Here is a 24,198-nt window from a genome sequence, read left to right on the forward strand (position 1 = left end):
AAAAAAAATTTATATATTCCAGATACAAATCTTTTGTCAGATACTTGTTTTGTAAATATTTTGTCCCCAAAGAAGATAAAATATCATCTCTTTTTAAGTGGTGTTTTTCTATAAGCAAAAGGCTTTAATGTTTAGAGTCCAATTTGTTAGTCTTTTTCTTTCATGGTTCATCTTTTTGTTTTGTGCTGAAAAACTTCTGCCCATCTCCAGGTGACAAAGATTTTCTCCTACGTTTTCTTTAAAAATTTTTATGGCTTTAGGTCTTACATTTAAGTCAATGATCCATTCTGAACTTAGTTCTGTGTATGGAGTGAGGTAAGGGTCATGTTTATTTTTCCAGATAGATATCCACGTACTCCAACACCATTTATTAAAACAAAAAAAAAACAGGGGGGTGCCTGTGTGGCTCAGATGGTTGGGCGTCTGCCTTCGGCTCAGGTCATGATCCCAGGGTCCTGGGATCGAGTCCCGCATCGGGCTCCCTGCTCCTTGGGAACCTGCTTCTCCCTCTGCCTCTCTCTCTCTCTCTCTCTCTGTCTCTCATGAATAAATAAATAAAATCTTAAGGAAAAACAAAACAAAAAAACTACCCTGCATTGAATTACCTTAGTATCTTTGTAAAAAAAACAACAAAATATATCAATTGATGTTTTAAATATGGGTCTATTTCTGGACTCTTAATCCTGTCCATCGACCTAGATGTCTACATCTATTTCTTATTTGACTCACAGATGATTTAGGAATGTGTTGTTAAATTGCCACAGATGTGGGATTTGCAAGATTTCTTTTTTTTTTTTTTAAAGATTTTGTTTATTTGACAGAGAAAGACACAGCGAGAGAGGGAACACAAGCAGGGGGAGTGGGAGAGGGAGAAGCAGGCTTCCCGCAGAGCGGGGAGCCCAATGCGGGGCTCGATCCCACGACACCAGGATCATGACCTGAGCCGAAGGCAGATGCTTAAGGCCTGAGCCACCCAGGCGCCCGCAAGATTTCTATTATTTATTTACAATTTAATTCCACTGTGGTCCAAGAATATACTCTGAATTGATTTCAATCCTTTCAAGTTTATCGATAGACCTGTTTTATGGCTAAGCATATGGTCGATTCCAGTGATGTCCCAGGTGTGCTTGCAAAGAATGTGTTTTATTCGGTCATTTCAAGGAGTGTTCAACAGATGTCAATTAGGTCAAGTTGGTTCACAGTGTTCAAGTCTTCTATACCCTTATTGATTTTCTTCTTCTTGGTTATAACAATGACTAGAAGGAAGTATTGAAATCTTCACCTGTAATTTTTAATTTGTCTATTGCTTTTCTGTCAGTTTTTGCTTCATGTATTTTCAAGCATTGTATTATTTTTATAATCAGAAACATATAAAGTCACAAACAAAGCAGCAACTGCTTTTCCATATGTAAGATTTTTACAGTTCAGATATATATGCAATTCCCAAATTGAAAAGGTAGCAATTGGGGCACCTGGGTGGCTTTTTTTTTTTTTTAAGGTTTTCTTTATTTGTGTGAGAGAGAGCACATGCACGAGCAGGAGGAGAGGCAGGGGGAGAAGCAGACACCCCACTGACCCGGGAGTCCAACATGGGGCTAGATCCCAGGACCCCGAGATCACAAGCTGAGCCAAAGGCAGATGCTTAACCGACTGAACCACCCAGGAGGGCCTAAGTGTCAAGACTCCTGATTTTGGCTCAGGTCATGATCTCGCGGTGGAGATGGAACCCCACACTGGGCTCCACGCTCAGGACGGAGTCTGCATGAAGATTCTCTCTCCCTCTCCCTCTGCCCCTCCCTCCCCACCCCCACACACTCACATGCACATCAGCATGCACTCTCTCCCTCTCAAATTAAAAAAAGATAGCAATCATTAAAATTACCAAGTATTTAAGCTATATTAAATTATTAAACTGTTGTATAATTCAAAGCAATCACTCTTCTATATAATACCTAGATAGATACATTTCTATAAGAAAAATTCAGTTATGGATTCATGCAGTTTAACTTCACTTGCCCTTCCATTCCTTTTCTTTTTCTTTTTTAAAAGCAGGCTCCACGCCTAGTGTGGAGCTCAACGCACTGCTTGAACTCACTACCCCGAGATCAAGACCTGAGCTGAGATCAAGAGTCGGACGCTTAACGGGTGGAGCCACCCAGGCGCCCTTATCATTACTTATTTTCATATAAGCTTAATTTTTTTTGTAAATGACTAAAATGATCTTATCCAGTGTCGACATAAAAAAAGCTACATATTATAACATGTAGAGCTGACTTCTCAACAGTTTCATGTTTCCACTGTTAACAATGTTAAGAACAATCAACTTTAGGAAAAAAGTGTGGAACTTACAAGCAATTTAAGTCAAGGGCAACATAGGCTTCTTAAAATGCATTTTTCACTATGAGCACAGTTATCATGAGTCAAACTCAATAGCACAGACACCAAAGTAATTCTATGAATTGATGATCGACTACAAGATGATGATATATTAAAGGTAAAGGTAAAATTTCAGCCACAAAGCATCGCTGAAAAATAGCTAACCCCAAACACTCCCCATCATTTTACGGAAGAATTAACTTTTGGGAATTTAAAAGCCTCCTATTAAGTTATAGACTACACGGCAAATAAAAGAAATACTAAGTAATACCAACAAATTATGAAACAATCTAATTTATGTGTACATCAATAAAAACTATAAAATAAGTATAAACTCATTTGTGTGCGATCTACTCCAATTGTTTTATAGGTACTGGCTTATTTATATGCATGACTAGCTTTGTAAAATTAACATCTAAGAGTTTCAATTTTTAAAATGCACCTTAAATAATTAAATTAATAATAAATAAAATATTCATTGCCATCTGACTTCATTTTACTAAGAGGATATGGGGGTGGTGAAGGGGGGTGAAAGCAGGGTAGGAGTGGGGAAGAGGGGGGCAAGAGAGAAATCCTTTGATCAAGGTATCCTGGTCTGTTATTTCATGACCCATGGTGTAACACAACAATCTGAAATTCAGTGCAAGATGCCCTTATCAACTGACCATTTCTTTTTTTCACAGCGCCAAGGCTATGTGCCAACTGCTTAATCAACAACAGATTTGTTTTAATTAAAAACAGGGTTCTGCAAATGTTGGGAAAACTGGACTGCTACCTGCAAAAGAATGAAACTGGACCACTTTCTTACACCATACACAAAAATAAACTCAAGATGGATTACGGATCTAAATGTGACACCTGAAACCATAAAAATCCTAGAGGAGAGCACAGGCAGTAATTTCTCTGACACTGGCCATAGCAACATTTTTCTACATATGTCTCCTGAGGCAAGGGAAACAAAAGCAAAAATAAACTACTGGGACTACATCAAAATAAAAAGCTTCTGCACAGTGAAGGAACAATCAACAAAACTAAAAGACAACCTACTGAACGGGAGAAGGTATTTGCAAATGACATATCTGATAAAGGGTATCTAAAGTATGTAAAGAATTTATATAACTCAACACCAAACCCCCCCAAATAATCCAATTAAAAAATTGGCAGAAGATGTGAACAGACACTTCTCCGAAGAAGGCATACAAATGGCCAACAGACATGTGAAAAGATGCCCAACATCATTCATCATCGGGGAAATGCAAATCAAAACTAAAATGAGATATAACATCATACCTGTCAGAATGGCTAAAATCAAAAACACAAGAAACAACAAGTGTTGACAAGGATGCGCAGGAAAAGGAATCCTCGTGCACTTTTGGTGGGAATGCAAGCTGGTGCAGCCACTATGGAAAACAGTATGGAGGTTCCTCAAAAAACTAAAAACAGAATTACCATATGATCCAGTAATTCCACTACTGGGTATTTACCCAAAGAATACCAAAGAAATTAATTCAAAAAGAGAAATGCAACCCTGGGGCGCCTGTGTGGCTCAACTGGTTAAGCGTCTGCCTTAGGCGCAGGTCATGACCCTGGGATCGAGCCCTGCATCAGGCTCCCTGCTCAGCGGGGAGCTTGCTTCTCCCCTCTCCCTCTGGATTTGATCTCTCTATTTATTTGATCTCTCTCAAATAAATAAATACAATTAAAAAAAGATACACGCACCCCTATGTTTATTGCAACATTATTTACAACAGCCAAATTATGGAAGCAGCCCAAGTGTCCATGGAGAGATAATGGATAAAAAGACGTGGTGTGTGTGTGTGTGTGTGTCTATGTATATATGTATATATATATACATACACACACACACACAATGGAATATTCCTCAGCCATAAAAAGAATGAAATCTTGTCATTTGAAGGACATGGATGGAGCTAGAGAATGATGATAAGTGATGTAAGTCAGTCAGAGAAAACAAATACCCTATAACTTCACTCGTACGTGGAATTTAAGAAACAAAACAAATGAACAAACAAAAAAAGAGACAAATCCAAAAACTGTAGCTATAGAGAACAAACTGGTCACCGGGGGGTGGGGGGGTGGGGGGATGGGTGAAATAGATGAAGGGAATTTAAGAGTACATTTATCAGAAATGGATGAAGGGAATTTAAGGGTAACTTTATCAGCAATTTAGAGAACTACAATATAGTTGAATCACTATAGTGTACACCTGAAACTAACAGAACACTGTATGTTAATTATACCGGAATTAAAATGAAACAAACAAAAAAAACACCAAAGTATAAATAAGGTTCTGATATCCCATTAAAAAGAAGTCAAGAATTCTGAATCTAAAACTGAACTTTAACTTGTGATGCTAATGTTAACCAACACAACGCACAGAGAACAAAGGTCTAGAGTTAAGGGCAGCCAAGCCAAATCCTAACAACTGGATAGGGCGGTGCTGAAAGCTAAAAGTATAATCACTTTAAAAAAAGCTTCTTACAGGGGTGCCTGGCTGGCTCAGTTGGTGTAGCATGCAACTCTTGATCTCAGGGTTGTGGGTTTGAGCCCCAAGTTGGGTAGAGAGATTACTTAAAAATAAAATCTTAAGGGGCGCCTGGGTGGCTCAGTCGGTTAAGCATCTGCTTTCTGCTCAGGTCATGATCCCAGGGGTCTGGGATGGAGCCCGGTGTCCGGTTCCCTGCTTGGTGGGGAGTCTGCTTCTCCCTCTCCCTCTGCCCCTTCTCCCACTCATGCTCTCTCTCGCTCGCTCACTCTCTCTCAAATAAATAAATATCTTTAAAAAAAAAAGTTAAAAAAAATTTTTTAAATAAATAAAAAGCTTCTTACAATAATCAATTATTCAATATTTCTCCTGCTAATTAGGTCAACATGATTCCCATTTCATAGATGAAAAGACTGAGAGAGATGCTGAGTGACATGCTCAGTGCTCAGAGAGGACAAGAATCCAGAGCAGAGCAGGGCTAGCAGAGCGATTCCCATTCCTGGCTTCTGTCCACAATCACCTCTGTTCCCCACTGTCCTCCCTAACCCTAGACAATTCAAAGACAAAAGAAACACCTGCAAGAATCTTGAGAGTAAGTATACACCAGAGAAATACCTTACCATTATTTTAAATGCTTCAGATCCAACAATGATAGGAACTACTTTTTAACACAAATAAAACCAACCAATATGAATTCTAGTTTCATTTTTTAAGAGTACCCCTACTGCTGGGCCCCTGGTGCACTGTTACTAAGGTGTTTTTTGTTTTTGCTTTTGAGAGAGAGCACACACATGCAAGGGGAGGAGCAAAGGGAGAGGGAGGGAAAGAATCACAAGGAGACTCCCTGCTGAGCGAGGAGCTGGACCTGGGGCTCGATCTCACCACCCTGAGATCATGACCTGAGCCGAAATCAACAGTGGGGATGTTTAACCAACTGAGCCACTCAGGTGACCTAAGGTTATTTTTTAAAAATTTAAATTAATCTTACTGAAATGCCACAAGTAAAAAACCAAAAGAGAAGCAAAACACAAATGAACATATGCAATGGGAGCCGGGAATAAGACAGTGTGAAGAGAAGAGAAAAAAGAGAATCGCAATCCAGTGTTAATCATTAGTGATAAAGGTTCTCAGCCTTTGTGGCAGAAGTGCACGCCTAGAATTCTAGAGCAAGGTTTAACCCAGCAAGGTGTGCTTGGAGAGGTACTGAGGTCATGGATTCCACCTTGGTACATACCAGTTAACTTTGTTTTGTTTTATATCCAGATTGTATGAGGCAAACATCTTTCAGAAGTCCATACACACATTCCACTAGTTTTAAGTTATAATGTATATCCCTTTATCAGGGTCTCTATAACTTAAACTGACTACTACCGTGTGGGGAAAAATCCAAAGCATAGTTTTATAGACATGGGGGAAGAAGAGCAACTGAATAAATAAAGGAACCTCTCTACCATAACAAGATATTAAATGCTTAAAAATGCTTTTTGTTTTATTCTTTAGAACTTTTCTTGTAACGTGTTCTTAATGTAGGGTCTATGGATGGGCCTTATTATAAGCAAAACATTATGTGTATGTTCTTTATTAGGGTGAGAAGGTACACAGCTTCCATTAGATTCCCAAAGGGGTCCAGAAGCAAAACAAAGTTATGAAGCACTAACATGTCATTCCTTGAAAAAAAACTTCTAAGCTCTTGGTAAGGGATGCTCTTTTATTATCATACATGACTTTGAGCCCAATTTTTCTTTACTCAAAAAATTTGATACAAAGTACTCTGGGTAACACACACCCAAAACTACAACCATTCTTCTGCACATAAATTATCTGCAGTAAATACGAAATCTTAGGCTACTTTCCTTACCAACCCAAAAACTGTTCTCAGAGAATGAAAACATCTTAAGTTCCAAACTTTAGCAAAATTAGGAAGTGCAACTCTTTTTAAGCATACAAATGTTTGAGTGCATTTCAAGATCAAATTCAAATGACCATTACACTGTCCAGCTACTATCATCTACACTACCAGTGCCCTCTTCGAACAGTTAAATCAACTGTTTCCCCCAAGCTGATTAAATGTTTGAATGCAGCTAAAAGTCAAAGGTTTTCTGGTTGTAAAGAAGTATTTCTCACCTTGTTTAACCCACGCCCTCTTTTGTTAAATATCACTCTTAAACCTCCTTTAATGGTATTTGAAATTCTGAATAGATTATAGTTCTAAAACCAAAACAAAACTGTGATATGTTAGAAGTTTAAAATTTTGTTCTTGAAAATTTTTACTTTGTACATGAATCATGCCGTATCAATGTTGAACTCTGTGTCAGCTTATTAGCCACAAGCTTCTCTCTTCTAGGTCATGCACAAGAGAATAACAAGAGGTCACTTTCAACATGTCTATTATGTTGCTTTGTTGTGAAGTGACTCCTGTTCCCTAGGGAGTCTCATGCCACTGGTGGGGGCAAGGGAGGGAAGACACGCAGGTCCTTCCCCTTGAGATTCATGGACATACAGGGTTCTACCACAATCTGTAACCTGATCAACTGACTTTGGGCCTAGGCAATGGCATGAAACTTCATTCCACCTTCACAGCAGACCTTTCTCCCCGTAACTGCAGTTAAAAATAGTTTAAGGCCATATTGGCCTGGGTTATTTTTATCCGGAAAATAGGGACTAGAAACAGCACAGTAAGCACAGAATGGAGAGTTCACCACAATAGGATAAAAACCCTCACAGCCTTTCAAAAAGTGTAGTTTTAGAAATTAGATGGAAATAAGGGGAAGCAGGGTGAGGTACCGGGCAGGACAGCTGAGTCCCATTCACTAAGTATTAATATATGAATAATAAAAACCACAAACAACAACGAAAGGTGTTTTGTGTCAGACAGAATACTATAAAACAGTCCCCCTGCCCTATATAACTTCCTGGAGAAGATACCGCGGGAATAAAAGGTACACAAAGTTTTTGAGAAAAAACAATGGTGGAGGTACAGAGTTCAAGGCGGTATTTGGGAATAGGGAGTTAAGCTGGATCTTAAAAAATGTATAAGATTTAAATTGCTGGAGCAGGGGTGCGGGAGTCATAAACCAGTCAAAGAATTCACAGATGTGTTGGGAGGAGAAGGGCAGCAAGAGGAAGAAAACAGTAAGGCAGAAATAATGGTTGTTTCTCCAAGAAGAGTAGCAAATAAGAACAGATAGATGGTGTAGGCCTAAGCAGTTGCTGAGCATTAGGTACATGAGAATCAAACCAAACTGTACCCTTATAAATAAAACTCAGGAAGGTTTTTGAGTAAGATTTTTATAAATGTTGGTAAATTTATGTAAGAAGAATAGATGTGGTACAGAGAAGAGTGAATTAAGGAAAAAACAGAAGAGTGAATTAAGGAAAAAAGACTGTGAAACAATCCAGGTATAAAGTGATCAAAATCTCAACAGAAGTAGTGCAGTGGAAATTCCAATATAATACTTACTGGATGCCTGGTGCAAGGAGCATCAGGCAACATGGATAAGACGGGTCCTATCCTCAAGTGCCTCAAACTCAGTAGAGGAAACCCACCAATGTAGAAAGTGTTCTATCAATGATAAGAAGTGTCACAGCAACAGACAGGATAGAAGTGTAATTCTGCATAGAGGCACTGGGGCAAGAATCAACTTAGAGAAACCTCCTTACCACCTTTCCACACAGAAAGCGCCAGGGAAATGCACTGAGGCAGAAAGCAAATACAGGTTCAAGAAACCTGCAAGAAGGCTCCAGTGCCTGGAGGAGAAAGTATATCATGAGGTGAAAAAAAAAATTTTTTTAGGTCTGTATAGCATACGAAGACTTTGGGGGGAACAAATATTTTCAAGCAGGACAATGATACGATCTGTGTTTTGGAAATGTAACACCAGGACAGAATGGACTGGAAAGGAAAGAGACAAAAAGAAAAAGGCTTTTGTAATAACCTAGAGAGAAAAGATGGGCTTCAACAGGAAAGTGTAAATAGGAACAGGAACAAGACACGGATAGGAAATAATTTTTAAATGAGTACAATTTCCACTTTGATAAAAGAAGGGTCTTCTAAAACATCGTGCTCTTTTCAGACTTGGAGACTTTCAATGGACTTGCTCCACTGGAGACCGACTGAGGTGCTGGAAGTTTCAGTCTAAGTAACTGCCTCCAGAAGACCTTTCCTGGCTTGCAGACCAACTGCAGCCTCCTCTGACGTGCTCCCGTGGGATCCTGTCCGTCTCAGCAACACCCGCCACGCATGGGAATGCAGGCTCAAGGTTGTCTCCTGCTCCAGAACGGCAGAGAACATCACCTTGGCTTGGGCGCTGTGACATTACCAGTGCCCAGCACTGGTCCGGGCATACGCATCTGTAAACACTTGTCAAAAAAAGTAAATGCGGTCCACAGATAGAGTCAATTTTAAACCTGTTCCGTCCTCTCCCCACCAGACAGCCCCATCAATCCTTGTCCCCTCCGGCAGGAAACCTGGACGGAACTTCAGTCTTGATCATGCTGAGTTTGCAGTACTTCCAGAACATTCTGGTGGAGCTATCCATCAGTCCTCTACAGACACCAGGGTAAGGCACAGATCGAGGAGCTCTGACAAACCCTAATAGCTGAACTCATGGCTCTTCCTCTCCTCACTGTCCTGCTGTTACTATTACAGTTACAGCTAATATTAAATGAGCACTAACTGATCATCTGCTGAGCATTTCTCACTCGTTATCCCATCTATCTTCAAACAAACCTTACTGAATTAGGTGCTATTAACTCCTGTTATACCAATGAGGAAGCTGATGCTTCGTTAGAAAACTTGCCTAAAATCAGAACGCAATTAAGTAGCTAAACACGGGTCTGAACACAGGCAAACTAACTTAAGAACCTGTGCTTCCCAAGCGCGTCACGGTATCAGCCAGAGAGAAAAAGTGTTGACTAGAACAAAGAGAGAAGACAAAGCACAGACCGTTAAGAACAATAACATTTAAGGGGCAGACACTGCAAAGGAAGAAACAATTCAAGAAATGGCATTCACACCCCTGTGTAATTCCTTCCCCTTGAATGTGGAATCAATCTAGTGACTTGCTGCTAACAAAAGAATACAGTACAGGTGATGGGATGTCTCTTCTGTGGTTAGACTGCAAAGGCCTGAGCCTTCAGTCGGCTTGAGATTCTTTCCCCCTCCCTCTTTGCTCCTCCCCCCACCGCCTGCACGCTCTCTCTCAAATAAATAAAATTGTTTTTATTAGATTTTATTTATTTGAGAGAGTGAGAGCATGAGCGGGGGTTGGGGAAGAGGGCCGAGGGAGAGGGAGAAGCAGGCTCCCCGCTGAGCAGGGAGCCCAACACAGGGCTCAATTCCAGGTCTCTGGGCCAGGTACCTCTCAAAATAAATAAAATCTTAAAAAAAAAAAAGTAATTTTTAAGGGGCACCACCTCGGTGGCTCAGTCAGTTAAGCATCTGACTGTTGATCTCAGCTCAGGTCGTGATCTCAGGGTCACGAGTTCAAGCTCCATGTTGTGCTCCACGCTGGGCATGGAGCCTACTTTAAAAAAAAAAAAGTAATTTTTAAGGCATCTATTTCAGAGAAATAGTGCTAAGAAGTCAGTGGAAGACATAAGAGAAGGTAACAAATGCCTGGAGCCAAAACGAAGGATACTTCTATGACAAAACTATAGACTCAGAACTTCTAGTTACCATTTATAGACAGGAGCTGAGTACCAACACTGAGAAAAAAATTCGGATGCATGGTAAATCTCTGAAGACTCCAAAATCCTGATTAGACCTTTTCAGTTAGTTGGCTAGATTTGATGTTTCCTATCTAAGTTTGATTATACAAAATTCAGTCTTAAATTGAAGTTGTTTGAATTAAGTTGAGAATATAGATTCCTGGATTCTATAGTTCATGTTTGACTTCTCAGGTTTAAATTTATTTTTATTTTTTTTCAAGATTTTATTTGTTTGACAGAGAGAGAGAGCGCACAAACAAGCAGGGGAGCAGGAGAGGGAGAAGCAGGCTCCCCACTGAGCAGGGAGACCAATGCAGGGCTGATTCCAGGACCCTGGGACAGTAACCTGAGCCGAAGGCAGACGCTCCACCGACTGAGCCACCCAGGCACCCTCAGGTTTAAATTTTTTTAAGATTATTTATTTTTTATTTGTCAGAGAGAGAGGGAGAGAGACAGAGAGTAAGCACAAGCAGGGGGAATGGCAGGCAGAGGGAGAAGCAGGCTCCCTGTGTAGCAAGGAGCCCGATGTGGGACTCGAATCCCAGGACCCTAGGATCGTGACCTGAACCGAAGGCTTAACGACTGAGTCACCCAGGTGTCCCTCAGGTTTAAATTTTTAAAAACCATTTCACACACAATAACCTAATGTTTATCCATAATTCTATCTGGAGTCAAGAGCGAGGCTTCCTATCCTTCAAAATCCTGGATACAATATTCTAATTTTAACACTATTTTTTTTTAAAGATTTTTATTTATTTATTTGAGACAGAGAATGAGAGAGAGAGAGAGCACGAGAGGGGGGAGGGTCAGAGGGAGAAGCAGACTCCCTGCAGAGCAGGGAGCCCGATGCGGGATTCGATCCAGGGACTCCAGAATTGTGACCTGAGCTGAAGGCAGTTGCTTAACCAACTGAGCCACCCAGTTGCCATTTGACAGCACTTTTATTTCTATTCCAGGATCAGGCTCCAAAGCAAGGGGATGAGAACTCCTATTTCTCTGGGATTTTTTCAGACCATTGAATATGGGGCCTAAGCTATTCTAAATTTACCCCCGCTTTTCTTACTACTATAGGAAGCTATCACATCATCCTATGTACATGTCAATGACATTATTTTTTTAATTTTTAAATTTTATTTATTTTTATTATTTTTACTATTATTTTTATTTTTTTTAAGATTTTTTTTATTTATTTGAGAGAGAGAGAATGAGAGATAGAGAGCACGAGAGGGAAGAGGGTCAGAGGGAGAAGCAGACTCCCTGCTGAGCAGGGAGCCTGATGTGGGACTCGATCCCGGGACTCCAGGATCATGACCTGAGCCGGAGGCAGTCGCTTAACCAACTGAGCCACCCAGGCGCCCTATTACTATTATTTTTAAAGTAGCTCCAGGCTCAACATGAAGGCCAGTGCTGGACTTGAACTCACAATCCTGAGATCAAAATCTGAGCTGAGATCAAACGTCAGAGGCTTAACTGACTGAACCACCCAGGTGCCCCTCAATGGGATTATTTTTGGTATTTTATATTCCTTCTACTTCTCAATTTTCTACAGTAGTTTTATTTTCAACAGCATATTTAAATGAAGGTGTCTTATTTCTGACTTTATCTCGACATCTAAGTCTGTTTGTCTCTCACATGGAACCATTCAATTTTCTCCAATGTTTCCCTCAAATTTCAGAATCTGTGTAATTCTTTTTACATGATTTGTATCTATAAGCCATCTTAAGTGAGCAATTCATGCAAGACAGCACAGCCACACTTGCTGGCAGCACCAGAAATGCTACAGTAACTCTGCAGGCAGCCCCTGCGGCAAAGCCCCAAAGCCTCTGGAGAAGAAAGGATGGGCTGTAAGGCCAACCCAGTAGCAGCAGGCACAGCCAACCAAGGAATGTGCAAAGGAAGAGCAGAGAACCTTTTCCTGTAGCTTTGGCTGCAAAATAAGTGTCAACCACCTGCTATAAATGGCAACTGAAAAAGTGGGACAAGAGAAGAAAGGCAGAAGAGTTAGGGCAAGACAAAATAATCATTATTTCCTTCTGACTGCCCGAGCCAAAAACCTTGGAGTCCTTCTTGACTCTTTCCTGTCTTTCAGACCTCACATCAAATCCATCAGCAAATCTCACTGACTCTACTTTTAAAATATGCCCAGAATGCAACTCATTTTCACCATGTCTGCAGTTACTCTCCATTGCCTAGGATAAAACCCACAGTTCTTGCCATGGCTTACAAGGCAAAATCCGACCAGATGTGATCTTACTTCCTAACCCACCACTTCATGGGCCGCATCTCTTACCATGCTCCCTTCCTCACTCTCCTGTAACCACAGCCGCCTCCTTCTTGCTGTTTTCCGAACCCATCTAGCACATTCCATGTGAAGGCCATTGTATTTGCTATGTAGTCTCTTCACTTGGGGTGTTCATCTTGCATGTATCCACATAACCCAGGTCCTCACTTCATTCAAGTGTCTACTTAAATATCATCTGAGTACTTTATCGATCCTGAGAGTAACCACTGTTCACTCTGTTTACTTTTTGCCTTAATATTTGCCACCTAACATGTTATATATTTACTTATACATTTGTTTAGTGACTGTCTCTCCCCACCTCTCGCCTACCTCAAACAGAATTTAAGCCCCATGAGAACAAGGGCTCTTCGGTGTTGTCGTTGTTCAGGCATTTGGTGAATGAACAAATGAAGGAAAAAATTATCAAAACAGGACTCAGAGAACACAACAAGGGGAACCAAGAGGACATACATTTTGCTTTGGCAAAGAAATGGAGTTTGGGACATTGAATAAGGAAAATGAGGATTCCAAACTCATGAAAACTTTATAGTGGCCACAATGAGCAAATAGAGGCTACAGATACTAGCAGAGCTCTTTGGAAACAGAACTGTGAGTTGATTCTGGGAAAATGTGATAATGAAGTACAAAACATTCCAATAAAGGTGGCAGAACAGTTCAGCATTTGGACTAGGAAATACAAGTGTGAAAACAACCATTTTAAGGGAAGGTTTTGGTTAACCATCTATCAGTTTTGTTTGTTTGTTGTTTTATTTTTTTTAGAACAGAAAGGTTTTAACTGGAATAATAAAGACAAGCTATGAATATGGTTCATAAATGATATGAATGCCATCCCATAGTTATAGACAGTATTTCAAGTGCAGAAACAAGTGGGAAAGGAGGTAGAATGCAAGCACAATACAAAAAGGCAGGCATGGTAGTAAACTGCATCAGTGAAAACCAGCTAAGCATCTGGTCAAATGAAAGACTGAAACATCTGGTGTCACTTTAAAGGCCTAAAGCAAAAAATTAAATAAAAATGAAGCTGATAACATCTATCCAAAGGCATACCAGAAAGACACAGGCTTCAAGAAACATTGGGGAAGATGAACAAAGATAGATTTGCAGCCTGATAGTGGGGAAAAAAAGGGAAGGGAAAAGAGAGAATGAATGTGTAAATCAGAAATGCAGAAGGCCTGCTTCAGGAAAATGGCTTTAATGTTGGAGGAAAAAAAAGGTGAATAAAGAACATCTAGGGAAATTAGGGAGGAACTAACTAAAGGAGGAAAATTTATTTATTTTTAATAAATAAATCTTTTTTTTTTTAAAGATTTTTTAAATTTATTTGTCAGAGAGAGAGAGAGCACATGCGCACAAGCAGGGGGAGCAGCCACGCCCCGCGGAGCAGGGAGCCCCATGTGGGACTCAGTCCCAGGACCCTGGGATCATGACCTGAGCCAAAGGCAGGCACTTAACCCACTGAGCCAGCCAGGTGTCCCTAAAGGAGGAAAATTTAAACTAGAATGTCAGATAAGCCAAAGTGTACAATGATAGGAGTAAAAGGGAGAAGAAAAAGTAAGTTATATATGTTCACGCAATTCTCAAAAATGGCAAAAAAATATACCAAAATAAGTTAAGTAGGAATATGTCATTTTTACACGAGATGCAGCATTAAGTTGCATCAGTTTTGTCAGTAAGGAACTCCAAGACCTTGAACGAGTCACTTAACCTCTCTGGGACTTATTCTCTCTGTTTAAAAAGAAATGTATATGTTGGGGAGGGGAATGGTCAGGTCAAAAATGGGTGATCATTCTCAGTCTCTTTTCCCTCTAGCTTATAAGGGGGAAAAGACAGGAAAAGCACTAACTCTTACAGAAGGATTCAGAAAAACAGGAAAATTTTAAGATAAGTAGAGTAATAGTTGGGGCACCTGGGTGGCTCAGTCGTTAAGTGTCTGTCTTCAGCTCAGGTTATGATCTCAGGGTCCTGGAATCGAGCCCCGCATTGGGCTCCCTGCTCAGTAGGGAGTCTGCTTCTCCCTCTCCCGCTCCCCCTGCTTGTGCTCCCTCTCTTGCTGCCTCTCTGTCAAATAAATAAAACCTTAAGAAAAAAAAAAGTAGAGTAATAGTTAACAACAGTTTCACACTGGGCTTTACAATTTAGAAAGTGCTTTTACAGGCATAATTATATGCACTCCTCACAGCAAGCCTACGAGGCAGAAAAGGCGACTATGATTTAAAACTACTGTACAAATGGAGTCACTGAAGCTCAGAAATATTAAGCAATTGGCTCAAGGACACAGCAGCCGTGGCAGATCCAGGATCCCAGCCAGATGTGACAGCAGCAGAGTCCACCATCCTTCTACGTTCAGATGCCGTCCTCCCACGTGAGTGACTAAGGTCTTGCGGGGTATTTTTGCGGCTTACTAAGTAACAGATGGGTGAAGAGTTATAAACATCCAAAACACACAAACCCTTTTAATTTAAAATAAAATTCTTTAATAGTTAAAGGAGTTACCTTGTATGTGAACTACATGTAAACTCATCCACTATACAAAATGTTTTCCTACAAAGTTGAACTTGGTTCAGTCACAACCTACGGGGAAGACTGCTTTTTCAGTCTGCACATCTCTCTTTTAAACCGTAAAGCACTATGAGAAACTGTTATTACCGCACTTGCATGTTTTCAACCTTTTCACATACGGAATGACGGACTTTGATCTTTAAGACTGATAGAGCTATTAAAACATTAAACAGGCTGCTCCCCTTTGTACATGGTGGATGCCGAGAGTACAGAGAAAGTGGCAGAAGTGGACTGAGAAGGAAGTTTTGTTTGTAACATCTAAAAGGACTGTCACCACATCTCTTCAGTAGTGATAATAAAGCCAACAGGATTTTCCTCATCCTATTCTCTGCTCTGAAAGCCATCATCAGCCAGAGCTGACTAACACTGACACTAATGAAAAATCTTAGGAATATAATCTGCTTCTTATTAGTCTCAACCCATTTTATCACTCCTTTTCTTTATGTTCATTTTAACTGAATAGAGTTAAATTTTGGATGAATTCCAAAAATATGTATATGGTTCTGGTATTTCTATTCTAACAGGCAAATCGTTTCCTTCAGAGTAGCTGAGAAACTCCAACTGAATAGTTCAGCATTTTCCCATGATCCCCGCTCATCTGCATTCCTTTTCTTCTCTCCCCAAGTAAAGCCACCTATGATTTCTTAGGGCCCACACAACACCACTGTTCACAAATCAGCAGACCATGATTTCTTCCTACTGAACACCACTGCTGGCTGAAGGAAGGGTGTGAGAAAGGAAAAAGGATCAAAGGTCAGTTTAAGGGCAAAAGAGGGGAAAATCCTGAAAAAGGGACCAGAGAAAGTGGAAACTGAAGCTCAGTTCCATCAGCGTCCGCGTGCATTACTTCATCCTTCCCCTGCAGTTCCTCTTTTAAAGGAGCTGGACAAACAGTGGGCCAGAGAAGCATGTCTGAAGTAAAAACCTGGGGGAAATCAAAGCCTAACACTGAATGAGCCACAGCCAATTATACATCATCTGATTATGAGGCCCTCATACACACAAAGACCATTCAGAATAGATAATATAAACAAAAAAGGACATTTGAATCTTGGTCAGAAAACTTCAATTTAAGTCCTGGAATGCTGCATGATTTCCCACAAGTGCATGACTTCCTGAGGCTCACCTTTCTAAACTATGAACAGGAAAAACAGATCAACAATCTACCTATTTTACAGTGTTGCTGTGAAAATCTAAGTGAGAAAAACACTACACATTTGTGGCAAGTAACTTTTTAAATTACTATAGTGTTGTAAACAATAACAAAATTCTTAACTGAAGACCGTCTCTTCAATCCCATATAGTATAGTACCTATATTCTGCCTCTCTTAAAAGTTTTAGAGAAATGAACATGATTCAAATGGGTAATTATAAAGTGGCTTTTCAGATACTGAAACAAACACTGTGTAGTCATCTACTAAAAAGTTTACAGAGGCCAACCATGAAGTACAGTTATTCACATACAAGCCTAATGCTATAGCTGTCAATAAAATGTATCAAGTTTTAGTCCCAGCAGTATGCTAAGTAATCTACAGCTCATCTAATATCCTACCTATATGCAGTATAGTAGAAAAAGCCTGGGGCTTGATATCTCAATGATCTAAATTTGAATCCCATCAAGGTTAGCATATGCGGTAGTCCTTAGCCAAGTCTGACCTGGTATTTCCTTAAATGTAAATTAGGAGTACTACTACCTACACTTCATAGGATTAAGATTATTGTGATCATGTCTGTATTGGGCCTACTCTGGTGCCTACCCCACTGTGGTTGCTCAATATATGGTCGCTAATAATCGGACTGCTTTCCCATTCCCCCAAAGCAAGACCTTTGGTTTTTTAAGGAATACTAAAATTACATGGTTAAGCACAATTAACAAAAACTCTCTCAACCAAATACAACGAAAGGGATTCCCTAAAATCATTCACAGATTCTCAAATTGTGCGCTGAAAATGAATGTAAGCATAAGATCAATCTAAAGAATTTAAAATCTGTCCTTTCCGGAGTGCCTGGGTGGCTCAGTCAGTTAAGCATCCGACTCCTGGTTTTGGCTCAGGTCATGATCTCAGGGTCATGGGCTTGAGCCCTTCGTCAGGCTCTGCACTTAGCAGGGAGTCTGCTTCAGATTCTCTCCCCCTCTTTGCCCCTCCCCACCTGGTGCGTGCCAAACTCTCTTTCTCTCTCTCAAATAAATAAATCTCCTAAAAAAAAAAAAACCCTAAATAAAATATGTGCGCTAAAGTGATTTACAACCTCGACTACTGTTCCCTTCAGCCACTGGGATGCCTGATGAAGAGGTGGCTATTTTCTAACAACCTCCCCTTGAGAAGCAACTGCTCTAAGAGCTAGGCTGACTACCGTCCCTTCCCTGAGGACAGATGAAAACGGGGGGACAGGAGAGGACTTAACTTGGAAAGCTAAATTAACTAAGGAAAGCATTTCAAGGAAGATTTAGGACATTAACTTCTTCATGACTTCGCCTTAAGTTTATACCTCAACTAATGGCTGACTGGTCAGTCTGCATAGAGCTATGTTGATGTTCCCTTCCTGCTCTGGAGTTCATGACTACATTAAGATTCGATCCGTGACAAAGTTTTGGTGTTTTTTTTTTTTTTATATATATAAATGAAATTCTTATTGAAGACTGAGACTGAGGTCTAATCAGGCTCCCTTTTTTTTTCTTCTAGCTTCATATTAAGCGGCTGTTCATTTTTTTGAAACTACATGATATTATGACACGGACCTTCATCCAGTAATGAGACGGCAATATATAAATTAGACTTCATGTTGTATTTTTCCCCACAAAATTTTCATGCTTAGAACTTTCCTCATTGCCTTATGCTCAGCCTTCAGGCAGCCTGAGAGTCACCCGTGATGATTGCCAAAATAGATGCCCTGACAACACACAAAAGAACTAGTGGGAAGACTCAGTGTGTGTGCACAAACACACACGTGATGATCTCCTAAGACAAGCTCTTAAAACTCAAAGTATCAGACAGAGATTGATGGTGGAGGAGGGTGGAGCAGGGCAGCCTGGGGAGGAGCTGGATACAAAGAAAAGGTTAAGACCGGGGAAGCAAAATGAGAAAGAACTGCGAGAGAGTATTAAGGAGGGAAGAGTCACCGGTTTACCATGCAGAGGAGGGAAGAGGGATTAGACTAGGTACGAGCAGAACAATCTGTGGGGGGAAAACTACAACAGTAAAGAGAAAACAAAGAGATTCCACCAAATTGAGACTTCAGAATGAGCCCTCCCTCCTGCTCCAATTCCGTGCGTTTTTGTTTTTTTTTCCCAGGAAGCTACAACACAGTTCTGTTTCAACAGAATTATATTAACAAAGCAAATAAAGGAAACCTATGCTAAAAATGTAACCTACCTACACAGCAAGATCTAAAAACGGAAATACTTCTTTCCCCGTTTTGGGCGGGGAGGGGGGGGTTCAAAACAGTAGGGACAGGGAGGGGGATAGGAGCGACAGCAGAAGGAGGGGAGTGGCCAAGCTCTTCCTGAATGCGAGGAGTCTTCCGACTAGGTACTGATTTTAAAATTACCTTTCGGCGGTCAGGCTGGCAGATTCTTAAACCAAACACAGCACTCCACTCTGTAAACCAGAATCCGATGAGTGGCTCCAACACCACAGAGAGAATTTAGAGGTATATGCAAACACAAGACAGATGCAGAACCAGCACTTGCTTGGGGTACTACTCTAAGACGCCCCAATCGGGAGGCTAAAGCTCCAATAAGGTTTGAACTGACAGCGCACTGGAAAAGGAAAAATAGCAAAAAATAGCAAAGCGAAAGGGAGGGCCTAAGTTTAGCCACAAAACCATGCAATAAGAGACGTTTGTAAACGGGCAGTAGGTGGGAAATGGTGCGCACAGAGAAAGGGGCTACCTAGATAAACACCTATGTACGGATTAGAGCCGTTTTCCTGACGGGGTGCTACACAAGAAGCAAATCACTTCCATACAGAGGAGAAACCACGCTCCTCGCCCTAAGCGGCTCCTGTCGCCGGGCAGGGGGCGGCCCGCCCAGTAAGGGATGTCCAGCGCGACCCCCTAGCACTCACTTACTTTCGTCCGGCCATTGATTTTGTAGTTGCCCAGCTTCCCGTTACAGTGGCGGATCAGGTCGTCCATACTGCTCATGAGCAGCCCGATGGTTTCGCAGCCGGGCTCCTTGCCCTCGATCCAGGTGATCTTATCGCCTCGGATGTCCTTGGACGAGTCGCTCTTCTGGCTGACCAGCTGGCCGTCCGTGAACTTGCCGGTGTCGTGCAGGGCGCGCACCTCGTCGCCGATCTGCTGCCCGGTCTCCTTGCCCAGGAAGTCGTCCACCACACAGATGCCGTGCTTGTTCATGCACGGCACGATGTACTCCAGCGCCAGCTTCAGCGCGGGCAGCGGCTTCGTCTGCCCGTTGGGCCGCAGGCCGCCGCCGTGGCTCAGCCCCTCGCCCGGCGTGTTGCTCGGCGGGTACAGGTTCGTCTTCTCCGGGTCGTCCTCCTTCGCGGGCTCCGCCTCGGCCGCCGCCGCCTGGCCCTGGCCGCCGGCAGCCGCGCGAGGCGGGGAGGCGGCCGCCGCGGGGTCGGCCGCGGGCTTGGCCTTTGCCTTGGCCGCGTCCCCGGCAGCCCGCGGGCCCGCATTCTCGGCGGCGGCGGCGCTGTCCCGGCGCGGCGCTGCCTTCCTGGCCTCCCTGGCCCCGGCCCCGCCGGCCTTGGGCGGCGGCGCGGAGGCGGCCGGCGCGGGGCCGGGGTGCCGGTGCTGGCCCGCTCCGTGGCCGGGGGCGCCCTCGCCGCCCTGGCACACTAGCTTGTGCTTCTTCCAGTCCTGGCGCTGGTGCTCCTTGCTGCAGTAGAAGGAGCTGCGGCAGCGGCTGCAGCGCAGCAGGTTCTCCATCTTCCCGCACAGCTCGCAGTACTGCCGGTCTCGCTCGCTCGGGCTCGGCCCGCCGGGCCCGCCGCTGTCATTAGCCATGGCGGCGGCGGCGGCGCTGGAGGCGGCAGCCGAGCAGGAGGGGTGGCGGCCGGAGGGCCTCGCCCGGGGCCGGGGAGCGGGAGGAGCGACAGAGGCCGTCACTGCGCCATGCACCCGCCACTCCCCGCCTGAGGGAGGCCGGCGCCCGGCGCCCTCGGCCCGGCCGCTTCCTCGTCCTCGGCTCCGGCCGCGCAGCGCCGGCGGCCGCCTCAGCGCCTCATCGCTGCCGCGAGCTGAGGGACCGCGGCCTGCGCGGCGGACGGCGACCTCCGCTCGGGCACGCGGGCCCCGGCGCGCGAGCCCCGCCGCCTCGGCCGCCGCCGCCGCCGCCGCCTCTACGTCCGGGGCTGCCCGGCCCGGCCTGTGGAGGAGCGCAGGGCGTGCGGGCGCCACTCGCTCTGCGCGCTCTGCACGTACACCACGGCCCCGCCGCGACCCGGGCGGGCGGCGCGCGAGGGCGGAGGGGGCCGGGAGGAGGGCCGAGGGGAGGGCCGAGGGGGCGGCGGCCGCGCACACACGCTCGGGCGCGGGCGGTGCCGGAGCCGCCTCCGCTCGCCCGCACTCGGCCGGGCTGGGCCTGGGAGCCCGGTCCCGGCGCCCTGCCCCCCGCCCCTCTGCGGGCTCCGCCCGGGGCGGTCCCGGGACGCGGAGGCCGGCACGCTGCCACCTCCCGCCGCGGCCCGCGCGGGGACGCCGAGGGGCAGGCCCGCGAGAACGGAAGGGCGGGGCCGCCCGGCCGCAGCCCGGTCCTGCGCGGCGGACGGTGCCTACACCTGCTGGGGAGAGCGCGGCCGCGAGAGCTGCGCGGAGCGGGGGCCCGGAATATGGCTGCTATGTGTTTAGGGCCCACCCGGTGTGGTCTGGGCGCGCCGCAGCCTACGCTGCAAGGTGGCTCTCGCAGTCCTGGTCTTGCATAGGAGGAAACGGAAATTCAGAGAAGTAAAGTAACTTGCCCAAGGTCACGCAGGACTGGGACTGAATCCAGGAATTAGGCTCTGTCAGATTCCAAGGCTGCTTTTTCCATTACACCAACACAGCCTCTATTTCGAGGCCTGAAGTGGTTAAAAACAAAAAGTTAAGTATTGCTGCAGCACTCATCTAAGCCCCTACGCCCCGTTTGAGCCAGCTTTACAGGTACTGAAATTTTACTTTATCTTTTAAAAAAATCGTTTCTAAGCCTTATGCAATCCTGCCGAGTGTCAAACCCTCTGAAGAAATTTTTGGCCACCAAATTCAAGTTAATCAGTGCCATTCCAGTATCCTCATTCGGGCATTTAAATTCAAACTGATGGAATTACTCCGGAGAATGGGATTTTGGCGGTCAACGAGTACTACTTCATTAACGACTTTTTTAAATTAAAAATCTCGGATTAGAATCTGTGCTACGCCGATGAATACAATTTTTGTTTTGGAGAACATAAAAACTTTTTCAGAAATAAGCCGAAGATTTCTTTCCACCTGCCATTTAAGAATAAAAAGAGCTGCAATTTAGATTTTCACAGTTTTTATTGAACACCTGCTGATGTGGAAAATGCTGTGCGAGGCTTGCATATCATCCGAAGAGATTGAAAGTAACATCAGTCCTTGAGATGATAGCCTTTCAAACTAACGCAGAGTTGAAAGGTGTAGGTCAAAGGCAGAAGACTATAAGGAATAATTATAAGCTACTTTGTAGAATTTTTAAACTGGCCTGAATAAAAAAAAAATCACAGCTCTCCATCAATTATACAGAACTTACAAGTGTCACTCAACTCTTCTATATAAATAACCAGTATCCTGGGGATCCAGTCTGGTGAAAGAGGACAGTAATTCCAATTAGCTTGGACTTTGGGGAACTGAGGTAAATGTTATAGTCACAGTTTCAAATTCCAAACCAAACTAAAAGTCCCAACTTTCTGGAAAGAATCAAGACCTGGATCAATCTCAGTTGTGTATCCAACTTTCCCAGAGCTTTATTAAATACAGTAAAATATTGTTTCAGATACTGCTAATTAGGCTTTTCAACAAATGCATTAGAAGCATGCTACATGCCACACTGTGTTTGACACACAAATGAACTAGTTTTAGTATGTACACAGGGCAAGTATATAGTCCAGTGCAGGGGGCAGACGTGTAAACAGATAATGACAACCTAGAATGTGGACTAAGTTTCATAAGAGAGGGATGGATAGAATGGGATGGGAACAAAGAGAAAGGAATTGCTAGGTCTGCCTTTTGCACTAAGCAAGATTCCAGGCAAATTAGTTAAGAAATTCTTAAAAAGGTAAAGAAGCTATTCAATGGCTTAAAAAAGCAAACTTTTAAAACATTTTTGATATAAATAAATTATATGAATTATAATTCCAATACAAGTAAAATCAATTACTTTGTAGTCCTTTTGCTAGAGTAATTATAAGTGATTCTTAACTATTCTCAAGGGCAGGAACTTTACTGGAGAACACTCATTCCACAAACATTTGATTCTTCTAAATTTAGTTATTTGTAGGTACTAAAAGTAGTCCAACAATTTTGTTAAAAATTACTATTTAGGTCTATGGTGTGCAAACAAGTGTACTTACATCTCCGTATGCTCTTTTCATTGATGTCTAGTTAAAAGAACAGATGCTCATATCAAAACCTTCATTAGCAGGATGCCTAGGTGGCTCAATCGGTTAAGCGTCCACCTTCAGCTCAGGTCATGATCCCAGGGTCCTGGGATCAAGCCCTATGTGGGGCTCTCTCATCATGGGGGAGCCTGCTTCTCCCTCTGCCTGCCTCTCTCCCTGCTTGTGCTCTCTCTCTTTGACAAATAAATAAAAACAATTTTTTTTAATTTTATTTATTTATTAGAGAGACAGTGAGAGAGGGAACACAAGCAGGGGGAGTGTGAGAGGGAGAAGCGGTCTTCCCGCAGAACAGGGAGCCCGATGTGGGGCTCAATCCCAGGACCCTGGGATCATGACCTGAGCTAAAGGCAGAAATTTAATGACTGAGCCACCCAGGCGCCCCAAATAAATAAAATCTTTTTTTTTTTAAGATTTTATTTATTTATTTTGACAGAGAGTGAGAGAGCACAAACCAGGGGAACAGTAGAGGGAGAGGGAGAAGCAGGCTCCCCGCCAAGCAGGGAGCCCGATGTGGGGCTTGATCCCAGGACCCCGGGAACATGACCTGAGCTGAAGGCAGATGCCTAACCATCTGAGCCACCCAACACCTCAAATAAAATCTTTAAAAAAAAACAAACCTTCATTAGCTTCCCTTTTGTACCAACCAAGTACACAAAATCACAAACTGAACATGTATACCTTGAAAATACTTAATCAAATATGACACTGGCAAAATTTTCATGAACAGAGCGGTCAAATATAAAATATTATTTCAGATATTTCCAAAGATCTGCAATTTCTGATTTTTCACTTATTCAGGCTCAATAATCTGTGAACTATTTCCAAGTTAGTGAGGTTTCACCAAACCGTCTCCTGGCAATGCAACAGCCAATGAGAAGTTCACCAATGAGATTCTGGAACTCTACCAGCACTGTAGCAGTGACCACTTACTCAGATGTTATAGAGAAGATTTACGTTGGCATGAAGGAACTTAACCTTATACACATTTATATGGTGCTTGTATTATGTCAGTCTCTGTCCTAAGCATTTTACAAATACTCATTTAATCCTCATGAAAACACTGTGAGGTGGGTACTATTATTATGCTCATTTACAGAGGGTGAAACAAGAGTAAGGCAATGAATGAGTGTCCCTCCCAATTCTCAGGATTATATGATTAGTAGCAT

General features: G+C 43.2%; 1 protein-coding gene across 2 annotated transcripts in view; it reads right to left on the reverse strand.

Annotated features, from left to right (window-relative positions):
* Nucleotides 1-20,857, reverse strand: part of EGLN1 (egl-9 family hypoxia inducible factor 1) — a 59,702-nt gene extending 38,845 nt beyond the window's left edge. The window contains exon 1 of one of the 2 annotated variants that reach the window (XM_028104519.2): nt 19,524-20,857. In XM_028104519.2, coding sequence (XP_027960320.1) covers nt 19,524-20,426 — 903 coding nt within the window. In that variant the 5' untranslated portion in view covers nt 20,427-20,857. The remainder of the gene's footprint in view (nt 1-19,523) is intronic. The other variant, XM_028104518.2, reaches the window with a different exon arrangement.
* Between the last annotated feature and the right edge of the window lie 3,341 nt (nt 20,858-24,198).

Source organism: Eumetopias jubatus, unplaced genomic scaffold, assembly GCF_037043125.1.
Source record: "Eumetopias jubatus isolate StellerSeaLion01/CBP00866 unplaced genomic scaffold, mEumJub1_p1.0 scaffold_17, whole genome shotgun sequence".
Taxonomy (NCBI): domain Eukaryota; kingdom Metazoa; phylum Chordata; class Mammalia; order Carnivora; family Otariidae; genus Eumetopias; species Eumetopias jubatus.